The sequence below is a fragment of the Lampetra planeri genome, chromosome 35, assembly GCF_965212315.1.
Source record: "Lampetra planeri chromosome 35, kcLamPlan1.2.h2, whole genome shotgun sequence".
NCBI classification, from domain to species: Eukaryota; Metazoa; Chordata; class Hyperoartia; order Petromyzontiformes; family Petromyzontidae; genus Lampetra; species Lampetra planeri.
The window spans coordinates 11,154,862-11,171,673 of record NC_136141.1 but is presented as its reverse complement, the minus strand read 5'-3'; the positions used below and the strand labels follow the sequence as shown (position 1 = coordinate 11,171,673).

General features: G+C 48.0%; 1 protein-coding gene across 10 annotated transcripts in view; it reads right to left on the bottom strand.

Moving 5' to 3' along the window:
- Nucleotides 1–16,812, bottom strand: part of LOC144730406 (arf-GAP with dual PH domain-containing protein 1-like) — a 50,727-nt gene that overhangs the window by 12,303 nt on the left and 21,612 nt on the right. For 6 of the 10 annotated variants that reach the window (XM_078611219.1, XM_078611221.1, XM_078611220.1 and 3 more), the window contains 6 exons: nucleotides 14,130–14,260; nucleotides 7,974–8,065; nucleotides 6,439–6,521; nucleotides 5,830–5,942; nucleotides 4,567–4,713; nucleotides 423–506 (listed from right to left, as the gene is read on the bottom strand). In XM_078611219.1, coding sequence (XP_078467345.1) covers nucleotides 423–506; nucleotides 4,567–4,713; nucleotides 5,830–5,942; nucleotides 6,439–6,521; nucleotides 7,974–8,065; nucleotides 14,130–14,260 — 650 coding nt within the window. The remainder of the gene's footprint in view (nucleotides 1–422; nucleotides 507–4,566; nucleotides 4,714–5,829; nucleotides 5,943–6,438; nucleotides 6,522–7,973; nucleotides 8,066–14,129; nucleotides 14,261–16,812) is intronic. The other 4 variants (XR_013587818.1, XM_078611227.1, XM_078611225.1 and 1 more) reach the window with 1 other exon arrangement.

Here is a 16,812-nt window from a genome sequence, read left to right as displayed (position 1 = left end):
GGGTCTGTCCACCTCGACAGCTCATGGGAAGGGAGTTTCACAACGTTTGTGTGACCCCCCCAACCCTCGCTGCTGCTTCCAGTGCTGGATTACAGGCCACGTGCATGGCGGCCACCACCACCTGCCTGTAATCTCCAACATGGTGGCTCTGTGAATAGGGCTCTTGCCACACAACTGGAATTCCACGAGATAAAATCCTGGTCGGGAATTTATTCAAGCCATCACCTCCGCTTAGGAGTCTTATAAGATATATAAAACTGCACCAGAAGTCACCAGCGGGAATCTTGTGGTGTGAGCGAGGCCAATCACACGACTGTAGGTTCCACCACTGGCTCAGACGCCACCGATAAAGACGCGCGCCGCCTCGCTGCTCGTCTGAGCAGAGATTCTCGAATTCTTCCAAGAGACACTTGACCTCTCACCTCCTTGTCGACCGTGCCTGGGTAGGCCACCTTCAGGTAGTGGTACCGTACGGCGCGGATCGCATTGAACCAGTCCACGATCACCTGTGCACCCACAACGTGCCGCACACCACGATTCTCCATTGAGTTTGGATTTGGCCGTGTAATGATTTTGCCAAATTTGTGTCGCTTAGACCCTCCATCACCCAACACAGTCAAACATAAAAAATGTCTTAACGACGCCACTTTGGCGAGATCGTTACGCGAGATCAACCCAAAAAACAATTACAAATCATATTGGCTGAGAAAATCCAGGTGTGAAGTTAATAATACACCATTTCACACACCAACAAACAACTATATCACATATACCACACCAAAAACCACATCCAACAACCACATCACATACCAACTGACACACATCACACAAATAACCATGTCACACACACCACAAAACCACACCAAAACAACAGACGCCATTAGCCACAAAGTGGCAGTGACGTCACCACGGTGCCAGTGTCAGGCCAGGTGCACTTTGAGGCCACGTGAAGTGTCGAAGGCTCACTGACTGGAGTTCATGGGACAGACCCATGTGCCATTGGTTGGCTGACTGAGATGACTGGCAGATGCACTAGATGTGCCCCCTACTGTGCTAACTTACTGCATTTTAGCTGCTCGGTGATCCCCTCATTGTTTTGAGCATCGCTTCTCCACCCTCTGCATTTGCTGGAGGGCATCTGTCTCAAACTGTCCAGTGGTATCATTCATGAGCCTCTTCCACAAAAGCTGATGTTGAGACCTCTGGCACCAGTCTTCAGCAAGTGCACTCAAGCTCCACATCCTCCTGTACCACATCAGCCCATCTCATTTCTAGTCCGTACAGTACCCATTTAGCTCCCTCGATCCAGCCAAACAAGCTGCTTGGGCATGCGTTGGCTGGGCATGCGTTGGCTGGGCATGCGTTGGCTGGGCATGCGTTGGCTGGGCATGCGTTGGCTGGGCATGCGTTGGCTGGGCATGCGTTGGCTGGGCATGCGTTGGCTGGGCATGCGTTGGCTGGGCATGCGTTGGCTGGGCATGCGTTGGCTGGGCATGCGTTGGCTGGGCATGCGTTGGCTGGGCATGCGTTGGCTGGGCATGCGTTGGCTGGGCATGCGTTGGCTGGGCATGCGTTGGCTGGGCATGCGTTGGCTGGGCATGCGTTGGCTGGGCATGCGTTGGCTGGGCATGCGTTGGCTGGGCATGCGTTGGCTGGGCATGCGTTGGCTGGGCATGCGTTGGCTGGGCATGCGTTGGCTGGGCATGCGTTGGCTGGGCATGCGTTGGCTGGGCATGCGTTGGCTGGGCATGCGTTGGCTGGGCATGCGTTGGCTGGGCATGCGTTGGCTGGGCATGCGTTGGCTGGGCATGCGTTGGCTGGGCATGCGTTGGCTGGGCATGCGTTGGCTGGGCATGCGTTGGCTGGGCATGCGTTGGCTGGGCATGCGTTGGCTGGGCATGCGGGCGACATGACCCAGTCAACACAGCCTTGGCTACCGGAGGAGCTGACTGATGGATATGTGACTAGATATTTCAAGAAACTGTGAGCTGCTCACACAATCCAGTCTGGTTACACCCAGGAAAGATCGTAGGCAGGCCAACTGGTGCAGACATTCCATTAGAGGGGTCCACGTTTTGCAAGCATAGGCAAGGGAGGGCATAACTGTGGGAGAAGAACCGGAGTTTCATGTGGAGAAACAGGTCACGTAGCTTCCACACAGTGTTACACAGCTGAAGATAAAATGCCCCTCTGCTGATTCAGAGTGATACCTCTGCTGCCGAACCGGAGCTAGTCACAAGCACACTGCCCAGTTACGGAAACTTCTCCACCCTCTCCATAACTGTCCCATCACGAATGAGAAGTTGAGGAGGTGCAGTATTTGACGACATAAAAATATCCAGACAGGTGCTTGGTTTTTGTGGAGCTGATGGTAGGGCCCTATCTCTGAGTGGCATGTTCCAAGTTCAGCAGCAGCAATAATTACCAGACCAGCAGCATGCATAACATAGTTCCCCAAAAGGCAGCCATTCCTTGAGCGCACCCGGGCATCGATCAGCCTCCCATTGTATCTGTACCAGACGGAAATTCCTCTGGTACAGCCATGGAAAGCTCTAGAGCTATGTGGTCAATAAAATGTGTTAAGTAATGTAGGAGCCAGAAGACATCCCTGTCGCACCTCAAGATGAAAATGGAATGTCTCGGACTCCCAGCCACGCAGCTTTACCAGGACCTGCCCACCATCATGAAGGCCCTTAATGATTGTGACCAGAGGGTGAGGGACCCAAAACTATGTAGAATAACCCAGAGCCCTGGCCTAATGATGGTATCATAGGCCTTGACCAGGTGAATAAAGCAAATATGTAGGTGCCGTTGAAATTCCCTACAACTTCTGCTGTAGCAGATGGACAGAGAATATGGTGTCGGCTCAGGACCACCCCGGTCTGAAATCACATTGGGGCTCTGCAGATCTTTCCTCCACGTGGCAAGGCAATGTTGAACAATCCTTGCCAGGACCTTTCCCGGCACACGGAGGACAGATATGTCCCAGTAGTTGTTATAATAAGTACGGTTCCCCTTCTTAAAAAGGAGACCACCAGGGCATTATTTAAATCCTGTAGTCCAGGCAGTTGTTATTATGCCATATGAATAAGTCTGTACACAAATGTCACCCTCCATCAACTATTCGCTTAGGAGATTATTTCTGCTCGGCACTTTTTCTGGTATCAGACTTCCTGATATCTCTAGAACAAGAATTGGAATAGGTGACAAAGCCTTTGCCGTTGCAGCACCAACGTTTTAAAACAACCTTGTTTCCTCCCATAAGATTGTAAAACTTCCTTTAAAAATATCCTGAAGCAGAATGTTAGTGCCAGATGCAGCGACATTTGCAAATTTGATTTGTAACTTTGAACCTTACCCATATATTGAAAGTTACATTTTAATGTGCTATGTAATTGAGGGATTGTGTGTTGTCTTGGTGTGGTCTGGGACTATTGTTGTTTTGCTGCGTTGTGTAAGCTTGCATTTGGTGTTGACAAATCGGCAGGAATTTTAGGTACTTGTGCAATTTGTACTTATTGATAGTTATTTATTTTTACCGACTTGCTTACCTTTTCTCTATCTTACACTCATATCGTCTTTTGTATTTGTTGTTGATGTAACTTGCTGACCCACCCTACTGGATATCTGTAAAAAAGAGCTTCATAACTCATGGGATTCCTCCAAGATAAATAAAGATTCTGATTCTGGATTTCTCTTCATACTTTCTCAACAGATTGCAGATCAGCTGGCCACTCACATGTGGTGGCTATTTCCTCCAATATTTGAGGCACATCAGCCCTAGTAAGTTCATTTCCCACCTTGCCCCATAATATTAACTGGGCTGAGGGATTTTCCCTCCCACAAGACGTAATAGAAATGCTCAGCAAACCTGCAGACCTGTTTCTGGGGGTCAGAGATCCCCATTCTTTCCCTTACGAATGGTAATAAGTGTGGCACTGCAAGTTACGTTTTTTATAAAATTAAAGAGTTATTTGTGATCGCGAGCTACTGAGGAATTTTCCATTTCCTCAACAACCTGCAACCTTCACTCTTCCTTGCAGCGCTGCACAGCTCTCTGAACCTCCGAGTAAAAGCTTTTTTGAGCCTCCTCATTCTCCAACGTGGGATGTTGTAGACCGTGGGAGGCAGCCTGTCGCTTTCTTTCAGCTAACCGGAACACCACATCTGTCCACCATGGTCTCAGATAATCATCACTGGTGTTGGTCGTGACCGAGAATCGAACATGGGTCACCGAGTTTGTAGCGCAACGCACTAACCATTGCACCACTGCTCCACAGGCACCTCACACCATATCACACACCCCAATATCAAACAACATCATACAACCACATCACACATCATACCACATGTCACAAATCAACATCCCACGCACCGCACAACGCACAGGTCAGAAAATCCCCAGCGTGACCGCCAGCAACATGAAGAGGCAGCAGAGCGAGCAGCAGCCATTGGGTACAGGGAAGTGGGCATTGAGTAGTGAGCGTTCTGCATTTAGCATTGAGCAGTGGGCAGGGGGAACTGGGCAATGGTTTGTGAGCAATGAGCGTGGGGCAGCAGGCCCACCTTGCCCTCCTCGTGGTAGACGAAGAGGCTGCGGGTGCTGCCATCCTTCAGGTAGGTGACCTGCAGGCCGTTGGGGTTGCCGATCTTGTCCGGCTGGAACGTTGCATTGATCTCGGCGATTTTCAACTCGCCCTTGGGCTCCTTCGCCTGCCGCGGGCATGGGGCGACGCATCGACACTTGGTCACCAAACCTACTTTGCTGCACTGCCTCTTGCAGGTGGTACAATAATAATAACTTTTAACGCGCACAATTTTGCTAATGGACGAAAAAGTGGAAGAGCAAATCACAGGTGCGGAGCCTAGCTCAGAGTTGAAAGCTTGCTGGAACGAGTACGTTCCGGTGACGTATGTGTACATAATTATAACGGATAACTTTATCGGTATCAAGGCTCCCACAAGGCCATGCGGGAGGGAGTGTGGAAGAGTTTGGTGCCAGCTATCATAGAGTGCGATCATGTTGCTACAGTTCTCTGCAGCGAGTACAGTCCAATGTCTTTAAAAACAATGGTGCTGCTACGCTTCTAAATAATATTAACGCGAACCACTTGCACATTCTGAGATTCAGCGGTGAACGGGACCCACCCTGCAACTTTCAGACGTCTTGGAACGGCAAAGCATTAAGTGCGTTTTTAAATAAGTTGGTGATTGTACATTATGTATATGGGGATGGAGTTCCACATGGTGGGAGCAATTACGGAGAAGTGACGGTCGGCAGTCACAGTCCATAAATTTGGGGATGAGCAGATTGAGAGATATGCCGTGAGGTACATTGTGATGTTTTCCGAGGGAAAAGACGGTAATGACGCCAAGTCCCTTGGAAGACCACGGACAGCATCCCGCCAGGTGTTCTGTGGTTCTGTAGTTTGAGTGCTCAACTGAAAATCGGAAGCTTTTGAGTTCAAATACAGCGGACCACTCCGAGACACGTCGCCAGTGGCCGTCCTGTACAGACTGCAGGAATGTCCACAGGAGACACTCATGTAGCACTCGGCTATTAAAACCTATGCCATGTCAGATGCATGGGTGAACAAGGGAATGGCAGTGGAGGAGCTCCTAACAACAACAACAGGACCCCGTTACTTGTGAGGCTGGGAATGAGACCACCGGGCGCGCTTGGGAGTTGAGTATCAACGCACGGGTGCGGACGCCGCATCACGCAGCCCGATTCGATGAATGATCTGCATCGGCCAATATTTGCCAAAAAACGTGCCGACGAGTTCCCGCCGATCCCTGAAGATGCGGACGTGACCCCAAAGCACTCACGTCGCTCTTGGTGAAGTACTTGAGCACCCCCTCGCGCTCCGACAGGATGAACTTGCGACGCAGGAACTGGCTGCTGTCCCGTCCGCGCTTCCACAGGTACCCCTCCCGGTAACCTGCGTGCAGGGTTGATGAGTCGAGGGGGCACAGGGGTCACAAGGTGATCACACACGGGGCGATAAAAACATCGCGAGGAAAATAACAAAACGAACACCCCGACACAGTCTATCACGCCCCCATGGTGGATAGGTCATTACTTTGTGGTGTTATTTCTTGTTTTTATAACAATCGTTTACCCAGGAAAGCCGCACTGAGTGACAGCACTCTTGTAATGGGCTTACCATGTTGCAGCACTACAGAAGTTGTCTTAATTGTTATCAAGACCTTTTTCAGGAGGGTCCTGCCAAGTTATTGCAGTAGGGGGCGCTGTTGCCGTGTGTAATTCCAACTGAGTTAACAGTGGTTGTCCTCTTAGACACCAGTCACCGCCATACGTATGTGACATCTCCACACAACAGAGATGAGAACGGGACCCAGCGTTCCGCTCCGAGTTTGTGATTTATCCGAGACAGCGTTAGGAAGGTCCCTTGCGCGAGCGGCAATCGCCAGCACCTGTGGAGTAGGGCTCCTGCTTCTCGACGTCTATGAATTCGCGGCGCTCATATCTGGCACGGATCCACTGCTCCTTGAGGACCCTGCGGTGAGGACAAGGCATGCGAGCGTGAGGAGACTCAAGCCAAACCCCAGCGGAGCGCACGCAGGTTCAAGAGAGCAAACGGATGATCAAGAATTCTAAGTGGGCTTGGCAAGATAAGCCTCAGAGAGATGATGGCTGGCGGTTGAGACTAACTACGGAGCTACAGCCAAAGGAGGTAACACATCCAAGATGACGTCCACTGAGGAAATGAGGCGATGAGCAGGTGCTAGGTAGACTGCTGCATCGCAAGACCATGGAGATGACGGTTGGGGGAAGCCTTCATCTAGTAGTGGATAGATCATGGCTGATAACTGTGATAACAGTTAACCAACTACTTTCAGCCAAAACCACCGTAAAACTGTGAATACAATGCCCACAATAAAAAATATCTGCAATGGCAAAGCCACGTTTTTCCATAACTTCAGTTTTGGCCCGAGCTTGACGCTATAAAACTTACGTGAAATAATAATGTATTTCTGAATCATATGGAGTGCACGATTGCATCATCAAAATCCTCAATTGAGGATTGTGGCCTTGAATCAGGACCCTTTATTGAAGCAGGGAGGAGGGGTGGAGCCCACTGTGAGATGGATTTAACAACAGAACTAAAAAACGTGGCCATCCCAACTTTGAGTTGTTGGTCAAATCAAGAACATGGCCACACATTCAGTACATGAGCTGGAGGTCTGGACAAGGCTGATGGAAGTTGAGTACTGCTGTTTGTGAGCACACGTTGGCATGTTGATGAATCTGTTGCTTTCCAGCATGCACTCATTCTCCTGTTGCTTTGGGTTCTCAACATTTACAGCCAGCATTACAATAAAAACATTTGTTTTGGTTCATTCAGAATTCTCTACATTCTCACTTCCTGAATTTCATCCTGATCTGACGTAGTTTCAATTCAGCGTCGTATAACTAGTCGCTAAATTGGGTTGTGAGAATTGTTTCTCAACTCAATGGCGAGAGAGCTGAAACAATAATAATTGTAAATACGCTTGTACACGACGTGCCAATTGTATTTATTTGGCTCTGTGTGGTGGTGCAGAATCTTAACGACACAAATTAGGACAAATCATTGTGGCTTAACCTAAAAATCAATTACTAGTTAAGGCCCACCGAGATATATAGCTCTTTTTCAGAGGCGACCTGGCCACAAATGATAGCTAAACGAAGTGGCTTATCACGTGCAACAAATATAGCAGCAAAATACTCTAAATGCATGTTTCTAAATGTGGAGGGAAAAAAAACAGAGGATCAGGATAAAAATCCGCATGACCACGGGGAAAAATGCAAACTCCAATTATATGGCCATTAGGATTGGGCTCGTACCCATGACCTCCTGAAGACCAGGTGAGGCAGTTAACACATCTCGCCACCGCGGTGCCCGCCGATGACTCATTCACAGGAAGTGTTGTATTTGAGCCTGTGCGGGGCATGGAGTGGCACTCACTGGCAGTCGTCGGCCGTGGGGCGGTAGTAAAAGGGAGGGATCCGCTGCTCGTACAACTCCTTTGCCGCGACATTCCCCTTGTTTGCCATGAACTGCAAAGCAGAAATGAATAGAAATGGAGAGGGTCATCGCCGTCGCTCCCACGCCCGGTCCCCACTCCTCTCCACCACTGCGGAGCTCCCTCCGGCACTCGCACCTCTGCGGCGCGACGCACTGGCGCACGCCTCTAGCCCGGCGCTCTGGAGGCGGAGTGGTTGGTTCACACAGATCTCATCATGAGCAGCAGGAGGCTCCCACCTGTAGGGCGAATTAGCTTACCAGTCGACAATAGTGCAGCAAGTAGGACGCCGAGCAATCTGTACACATTATTTATTATTATCGGTGCGTTTTTCAGGTGTTCTGAATTCCTCAAACATACCAAAAAATACTCGTGAAAGAATCGGCTAAACGCATCAATGCAGGACCCTCTTGTAAGTCTTGAGACTGAAGAGGCTTTCTATGCTAAAGTATTACAATTGTAGTGAGTCCAACCGAGTGCCAGACGTTGTTCTTTAGAGGCAATACATTTATTGTAGCATCAACACGTAACACAAAGGGGTAACTACTGCCCCTTCACCAGATACTGCCTAGGGTGGTGACCACCCAGCTAACTACCCTATACGGCTACGAAGGGTCTGGCCCTCACTCGGGTCCCGACCACGTGTTGATGCCTGTAGAGCTTCTAGCTTGTTGGACGTAGAGCTTCAGCTTTTAGAATCCAGCGACCCCGGTCCCACTCAGGGACCCGCCTTATATCCCTCCACGAGTCGGGCCGCTCCGCCTTCGGCCCCACCCGCCTTCTGGAGCCTTCTAGCTCCCTCTCGATCCCTCTCGAGAGCTCTCCCTGGACACGTGATCACCCCCTAGTCCCCCCACCTGGGGGCCTCTATATGGATACTCCAGATCACGTGTCTGCAGGGTCAACCAGAGTGCCATGGCCCAGGGCAACCCGGACCCTGGGCTGACACTCTCCTACTCCCCCCTGTGGGAGCCCGCACTACACGCTATGCGTGGTGCCCGCGCTATCCCAGCGCACGCTAAGCCCCGCTAGGACTGGTACTACACCCGCCTACGGGGTGTACGCGATGACAGTGCATCGCGTGCCGTGGCCCTCTTAGGCCGGTACCATACAGTGACATCCCCAATGTCACTACACAATTATTGTTAGATCGAATTCACAAAGTCTGGGTACACAGTTTAATTTGGATCCCGATGGTAGAAATGCAAATCTTGGCATGGCTCCAGACAAGTCGAAATCCAGATTTATTTTAATTCAGAGTGCAGGTGAGGCTTCAGGCTTTAATCCATAGCAGTAATTTAATCTGTGAAGATGGATCAGCACATATCTGTACGTTAATCAAATAAAGATTTAGATTCAGATTCCAAAATGAATCAAAATCCAGATCATAAATACTAAACTGGTGTTTAGTTCACATTGAGACCACAATTAAGATAGAGTTTTGCTTAGTCCTTTCAATCGCTGCCAATCATCAACGTTTCTAGGGATACATTGGCTGCTAGTTGACAATTCTGAGACATGATCACGTGACAAGGTTTGGTGACTGGCTCGTTCTCAAGTCCACCATCTTGCCACACCCACCAAGGACAACCGCTCTGCCCATCACCACCCCCACGAGTGTGGGAGGGTAGTGAACCGAAAGTAATCAGTCTCCGATTACAAATTACTACGCCACTGCATACAGCCACAGAAAACCTCTCACACGCACGTGGGCAGCCAGGAACTTAAAACAATTATCAATCTATCCTCCGTGCAGGGCAACATGAGCAAGCATCACTGTGATGATGATCCAGGATTACAAGTAATATCTTACCAAGCAACAAGAAAATATCCACCTGGCTCTTACGGACAGTGGCCAGCCCTCCCATACACCCATAATCTGCCAAGGAGGCTTCTGGCTCAACATGGGCCTCTGGTCACAGTTTGGTGTGAAATTCCTCCAATAGTGAGAAAGTGTTTATTTAGTTCTACGAGCCAGTGTCAGCACAAACATTGACGTGCGAAACTCATACAAGCATGAGCCCATGTGCAGTATGCACAGACAGATGGGTGAATGCCATGGCAGAGGACTCAACTCGCAGTTTTAAGATTGCAAGTTCACATCGTCATCTGGGATTGACTCAGTCCATCATCCCTCTAGCGTTGATAAAACGAGTACCTCTGCATAGAAAACCAAGAGTACTTGTCCTATGTAACCTGTGCAATTTTCATCACTGGCTACAAGCCACCACTAACTTGAAAAACACTAACATGTCGTCATCATTCATCATCATACCTCTCGGGCAGATACAATGAGCAGCTCCGAGTGAGGCTGCATTAATTGGTACAGGAAAGCTAACATTGGTTATTTAACCGACTATTTTAGGAACAAGGAATAGTGTAACAGATAATCTTACTGGTGACGACTGGCAGCAACCACTGCCTTAAAATAATCCGAATTCATCATGTCCCCAAGTCGGTAATGGACAGTCAACCCTTGTGGACTCTCCACAAACGTTTATCTAATGATGTTGTAACATCACTTCCATGTTTTGCCCGATTCAATCGCCCATATTTGGTGGTTGATTCTGGAGATGCTGACATCAGCGGCACTTGATTTAATTTGCTGACGTTCACCCACGAAACTACGCGCATTTTCCCCTTGGGCCATCAAATGTTTGATGACTTGGAAGACTACCAAGTGAACTACTGAGGCAGCAGCAGCACTGAGGCGTCATGGTGGTGCCTCTATATATAAGGCAGCAATGACGCAGGGTTTGATTCCTGGTCATGCACAACATCAGGAGCACGTTTTATATAAACCTGTCCATGGCCTCCTCAATGTTGACTCGGCCTTAAATGTGTACTTTGGAGTGTAAATATCAGCACTCGAGGATAAGGGAGGATTGGGGCTGGCCACATCACCCCCTCATGGACCATAATAGGTGCTCGCTAACAGCACTCGACTACAGTCTACAAATACCAACATTGATATGTTTGCATATATATTACCTGGAGAAAAGGATGCCCATTTGAGTGTGCGTGTGTTAACCCAAAACAATGAAGTGTTCTTTGGTTCTTTTCGGTTAAGTCACGTCTAAAAATAAAATAATAAATTAAAATAACATATTACGACGTTTCGATTGCAACACAAGCAATCATCATCAGGTATAAAAGAAATAGCAACAAAAATCTAACTAGAAAACTATAGACAGACATACAAGCAGACAGACATCACAACGGCACACAGAGAGAGGACACACATCGGCACAAAGAGAGGGGTTGTCTCTATGACGGTCCCTTAAATATAGAGAGGGGGGGCGAGAACGGAGAGAGGGAGGGGGCAGAGAGAATTAGCATATCAATGAGTGTACGCCAACGTACTGCTGCTGCTGCAAGTAAGATGACAATGTGGAACGCGCACGCAAAATTGAAAACTAGGAGACAGGCACACGAAAATTAAATAACCCAGCAAAATATCGAAATGTGATGTAATACAACACAGAGAGTCGGTTAACACACAATTAACGCATAGCCTGGTTGATTACGTGTTTCAAAATTTGCTAAGTTAGAATTTTAAGTGTGAAAATTCCAAAGAGAGGACACAGGCAGAGAGAACAAATAGCCAGAAAGAAAAAGGATAAGCTTAAAACTTCCCCGTAGAAGTGATTCAATCTTAATTTAGGAGCTTTCGTGACTGCAGGAATTATTCTTTGGTTCTTTTCGGTTAAGTCACGTCTAAAAATAAAATAATAAATTAAAATAACATATTACGACGTTTCGATTGCAACACAAGCAATCATCATCAGGTATAAAAGAAATAGCAACAAAAATCTAACTAGAAAACTATAGACAGACATACAAGCAGACAGACATCACAACGGCACACAGAGAGAGGACACACATCGGCACAAAGAGAGGGGTTGTCTCTATGACGGTCCCTTAAATATAGAGAGGGGGGGCGAGAACGGAGAGAGGGAGGGGGCAGAGAGAATTAGCATATCAATGAGTGTACGCCAACGTACTGCTGCTGCTGCAAGTAAGATGACAATGTGGAACGCGCACGCAAAATTGAAAACTAGGAGACAGGCACACGAAAATTAAATAACCCAGCAAAATATCGAAATGTGATGTAATACAACACAGAGAGTCGGTTAACACACAATTAACGCATAGCCTGGTTGATTACGTGTTTCAAAATTTGCTAAGTTAGAATTTTAAGTGTGAAAATTCCAAAGAGAGGACACAGGCAGAGAGAACAAATAGCCAGAAAGAAAAAGGATAAGCTTAAAACTTCCCCGTAGAAGTGATTCAATCTTAATTTAGGAGCTTTCGTGACTGCAGGAATTATTCTTTGGTTCTTTTCGGTTAAGTCACGTCTAAAAATAAAATAATAAATTAAAATAACATATTAAGATTGAATCACTTCTACGGGGAAGTTTTAAGCTTATCCTTTTTCTTTCTGGCTATTTGTTCTCTCTGCCTGTGTCCTCTCTTTGGAATTTTCACACTTAAAATTCTAACTTAGCAAATTTTGAAACACGTAATCAACCAGGCTATGCGTTAATTGTGTGTTAACCGACTCTCTGTGTTGTATTACATCACATTTCGATATTTTGCTGGGTTATTTAATTTTCGTGTGCCTGTCTCCTAGTTTTCAATTTTGCGTGCGCGTTCCACATTGTCATCTTACTTGCAGCAGCAGCAGTACGTTGGCGTACACTCATTGATATGCTAATTCTCTCTGCCCCCTCCCTCTCTCCGTTCTCGCCCCCCCTCTCTATATTTAAGGGACCGTCATAGAGACAACCCCTCTCTTTGTGCCGATGTGTGTCCTCTCTCTGTGTGCCGTTGTGATGTCTGTCTGCTTGTATGTCTGTCTATAGTTTTCTAGTTAGATTTTTGTTGCTATTTCTTTTATACCTGATTATGATTGCTTGTGTTGCAATCGAAACGTCGTAATGTTATTTTAATTTATTATTTTATTTTTAGACGTGACTTAACCGAAAAGAACCAAAGAATAATTCCTGCAGTCACGAAAGCTCCTAAATTAAGATACAATGAAGTGTGTTTTTTGACCAGCCAACAACCAGACTGTCACTTGATGCACAATAAAAGTGAACCTAGCCTAGCGTGCCATCATTGCCACTGATCAGTGAATGGCAGCCAATGTTGCTGTTGCACGGTTTGTGTGCATGTGTAAGCACACTTCTTATTTGTGGCCGTTCGCAGGCGTGCTTGTTTAAGAGGTGAAGTTCCGTGTAGGCGTATGGTTAGTGTTAAAGTGCAAGACCGTGAAGATGTTGACAACCTTCCACCTTCACTTCAAACTGGAACCAGTAAATCCAGCTTTTCTACTGTGACTGCCCACACGACGATGACTGTGGGTGCCAGCGATTGCGATTCACCCAACAGCCAGGCTTGTCATCGCTATGCTGATGATACCAGCCACCTCCACCCGGGCTGTCTCATGCGGAAACACCAATCGATCGAACGCACCACGATTCAGAGCGATGCACGAGACAAGCACACAGGAGCGCATGCCCGCAAGTGTGTGTATATGTCCGTAGCAGCGGCTACCTGGCCCCTCACCCATACCTGCCATTGAGATTACATCACCTAATGCTCTGTGTGTATGTTGAACATCTTTCGTAACATATGTAGCCAACCATGTTAATCGGAGGTGTGAGGAAGGACACTGGCTCCAAAATCTATTTCGGATCAATTTCACCATCTCCAAGATCCTCCATGGACTTTGTCCCTTCCTTCCTCTCCCCTCTCATCTCACTACTCCAATCACATCTTCTTGGCTTTATTCACATCTCGCACCCCCAGTCTGGACCTCCCTCCCCCAGCCATCCCTGCTGTCGACTCCCTGCAACTTGTTCAAGTTCAGGCTCAAAACCTTCCTCTTCTCCTTTTCTGCCTTCGACTGACAGCCTCTTTCTCTCCATGAAATGAACACGCCCACTGTTTCTGTACAGCCTCTTGAGTTCCGGTACCACGGAGATGCTACATAAACCCAGTGTACTGTGACAGTTGTGAAGGCGAGTGGGATCGGTGTTAGAGGTACAACATCATGACCAAGGTTTCAAGGTCACATGGTGTGGTCACCTGACCTCCACTTGCTCATCCTCCCAGAAGTCGAGGCGGAGGGACTTGACGCGGCTGACCTCCGTCATGTTGCGGTGAATCCCGGAGCAGTGCAGGCAGATGAACACCCCGAGTGTGTATGACGCCCAATCAGGATCTGCAATGCACATTCACGCGCACATACAACCTTGACAAGACTGTTCGGGCAAGTGCTGTTATTGAAGGCAGACACGACATACGAGGGGGTGGGTGGCCATCACCACACCCGGCTGCCTTTGTCTCCCATGTGCTGATAAATACACCACACCAGGAATTAATTTAAGGCTGAGTCGACTTTGGGGAGGACCCAAAAAAAACGGGCCCCGTGTACACTTTATGTGATATCTCCTTTATTTATTCACCGATTGCCCTTATTTTACAGGACATGGCAGAATCAACGACCGTGAGTACACCAAGACCCCAGTGGGAGCTGGGACAAAGAATACACTGTGTTAAATTTTACTACAAGACAGGCTCGTTTAAGAAAACCCAGGACAGTTTCATGCGTCAGTTCGAATGTGAAAAGGCTCCATCCAAAAGCAGAATTCAGAACTGGGTGGCCCACTTCGAGAAGTATGGGACCGTGGAGAACCTCAACGCTGCCAGTGAGAACCGTCCAAGCCACTCGGGACGTCCCAAGAAGCGAACAGCCGAGCTGGTCGAAAGTGTGAGAGAGTCTCTCCAGCAGAGTCCGAAACGCTCTGTGCGTAAGCGAAGTCAGTCCCTCGGTATGTCCCGTGAGACTTGCAGGAGAGTGCTGGTGAACGATATCAGGGCTTACCCATACAAAATACAGACGCTGCAGACCCTTACAGCCTCAGACAAGAAGCAGAGGAGCGCTATGGCAGTCAAGATGCTCGAGAAGATCGAGGAGACACCAAGTTTCCTTAACCTCCTTTGGACCTCAGATGAAGCCCACTTCCATCTTGACGGAAAGGCGAACTCCAAGACAAATGTCTTCTGGGGGTCCTCCAGACCCAATGAAGTAGCCACCAAGCCCTTGCACTCTCCTAAGTGCACGGTGTGGGCTGCAATCTCGGCCAGAGGCATCATCGGACCAATCTTCATCGAAGAATCTGGCGCAGCAGTGACAGTCACCAAGGAGCGGTATGTGGAGGTCCTCAAAACCTTCAAGAGTGAGCTCCAGACCCTCTACCCGTCGCTCATGAGCAAGTTCTGGTTCCAGCAAGACGGAGCAAGTTCTCACACCTCAAACCTGTCCCGAGATTGGCTGAAAGAGAACTTCGGAGGCCGAGTGATCAGTCTCAAGACTGATTTTGAGTGGGCACCCCATAGCCCGGACCTAAGCCCCCCAGATTTTTTTCTTTGGGGCTATCTTAAGGACAGAGTCTACGCAGGGAAACCCAGAACCATCACGGAACTCAAGGAAACCATCAGGGAGGAGATGAGAGCCATTACCAATTCAGTCTGTAAGAACGTCATGGACAACTTCGTGCTGCGCCTCAAGAAATGCACGGAGCTAAATGGAGGCCATCTAGAGCACATGCTGTAGAACGGAGAAAAAAAGGCCAAAGACCCTAGTGTTTTGATTTGATGTTTTGAATATAATAAACTAGTTATGACCAAAGTTTCATTTCATTCGGACAAAACACTAAGAAACGGGGCCTAATTAGAGTTGGGGCCCGTTTTTTTTGGGTCACCCTGTATTCATTACCTTTTTTGGATGTGAGTGGGAATGCAACTCTGGTCAGAGTCCGTGAAGCAGTGTGCTAACCAATGCACTACTGCTCCATAACATAAAAGTAGACAAGACATACAAAGGCATGCACTGTTAAACAGACAGTCACACACAAACACTCCCACACACACACACAAACCCATACACAGAAAAAGAGACGCACAAAGATCCACTGTTTAAGCCAAAAAGAGCGGGTGGGGTGAGCTATGTAGTAAACGCCATCAATGCCCGAACGAAGCATTTTGTTTTGCAGCAGAGTTTGTATAAGCGGGTAAACTCAGAACCGGTTTCAATTTTCAGGGTCTCATCGGCAGACTCAGACCAGTTAAATAAGTGGTGCGAGATAGTCAGATTTTATAGCAAAGAGCTCTGTATAATGTGGGGCCAATTTGAAGATGGAGTTACCATAGAGGAGGGCCACAGCAGTTATTTCCGGGAACAACAAAGTCAAAATAAAGTGACAGATTGGCAGCCTTGGAGACGGGGGTGGAAATTCCTCATTACTATGTCAGGGCTGGTCTCTTAACACAATGGTAACTTCTCCACAAGGTGGACCTCGTTGTTTCGACCTGAAAGGAAATTAGGTTTTGTACCTCGGTAACAATGAGTTTTTCCAGTCAATTATACTGTCCCCTCATCTTCTTATTATTATATAACTAGCTTTATTACCCGGCTTCGCCCGAGATTTGGATTCTTGTCTTGGATTAATACACAGCCTATGCGGAGGGTGGGGGGGATGCGTGACGTCAGCAGGCACACTACGTAACGCTGCCGCATGCGGGTGACATGACAGATGTGACGTCACAGCTCACTTGCCGTTCGAAATATATGCATTATTGCGCCCCCACCCCCCACAAAATACAAAAGTCTATTTTATACTTTCTGCATTGTATACAGTCTGGAAGCTACCCACATGGCAAATTTCAAGTTTGTGTTTCAATGGTAAGCCAGGTGAGAACTCACCAGACCAG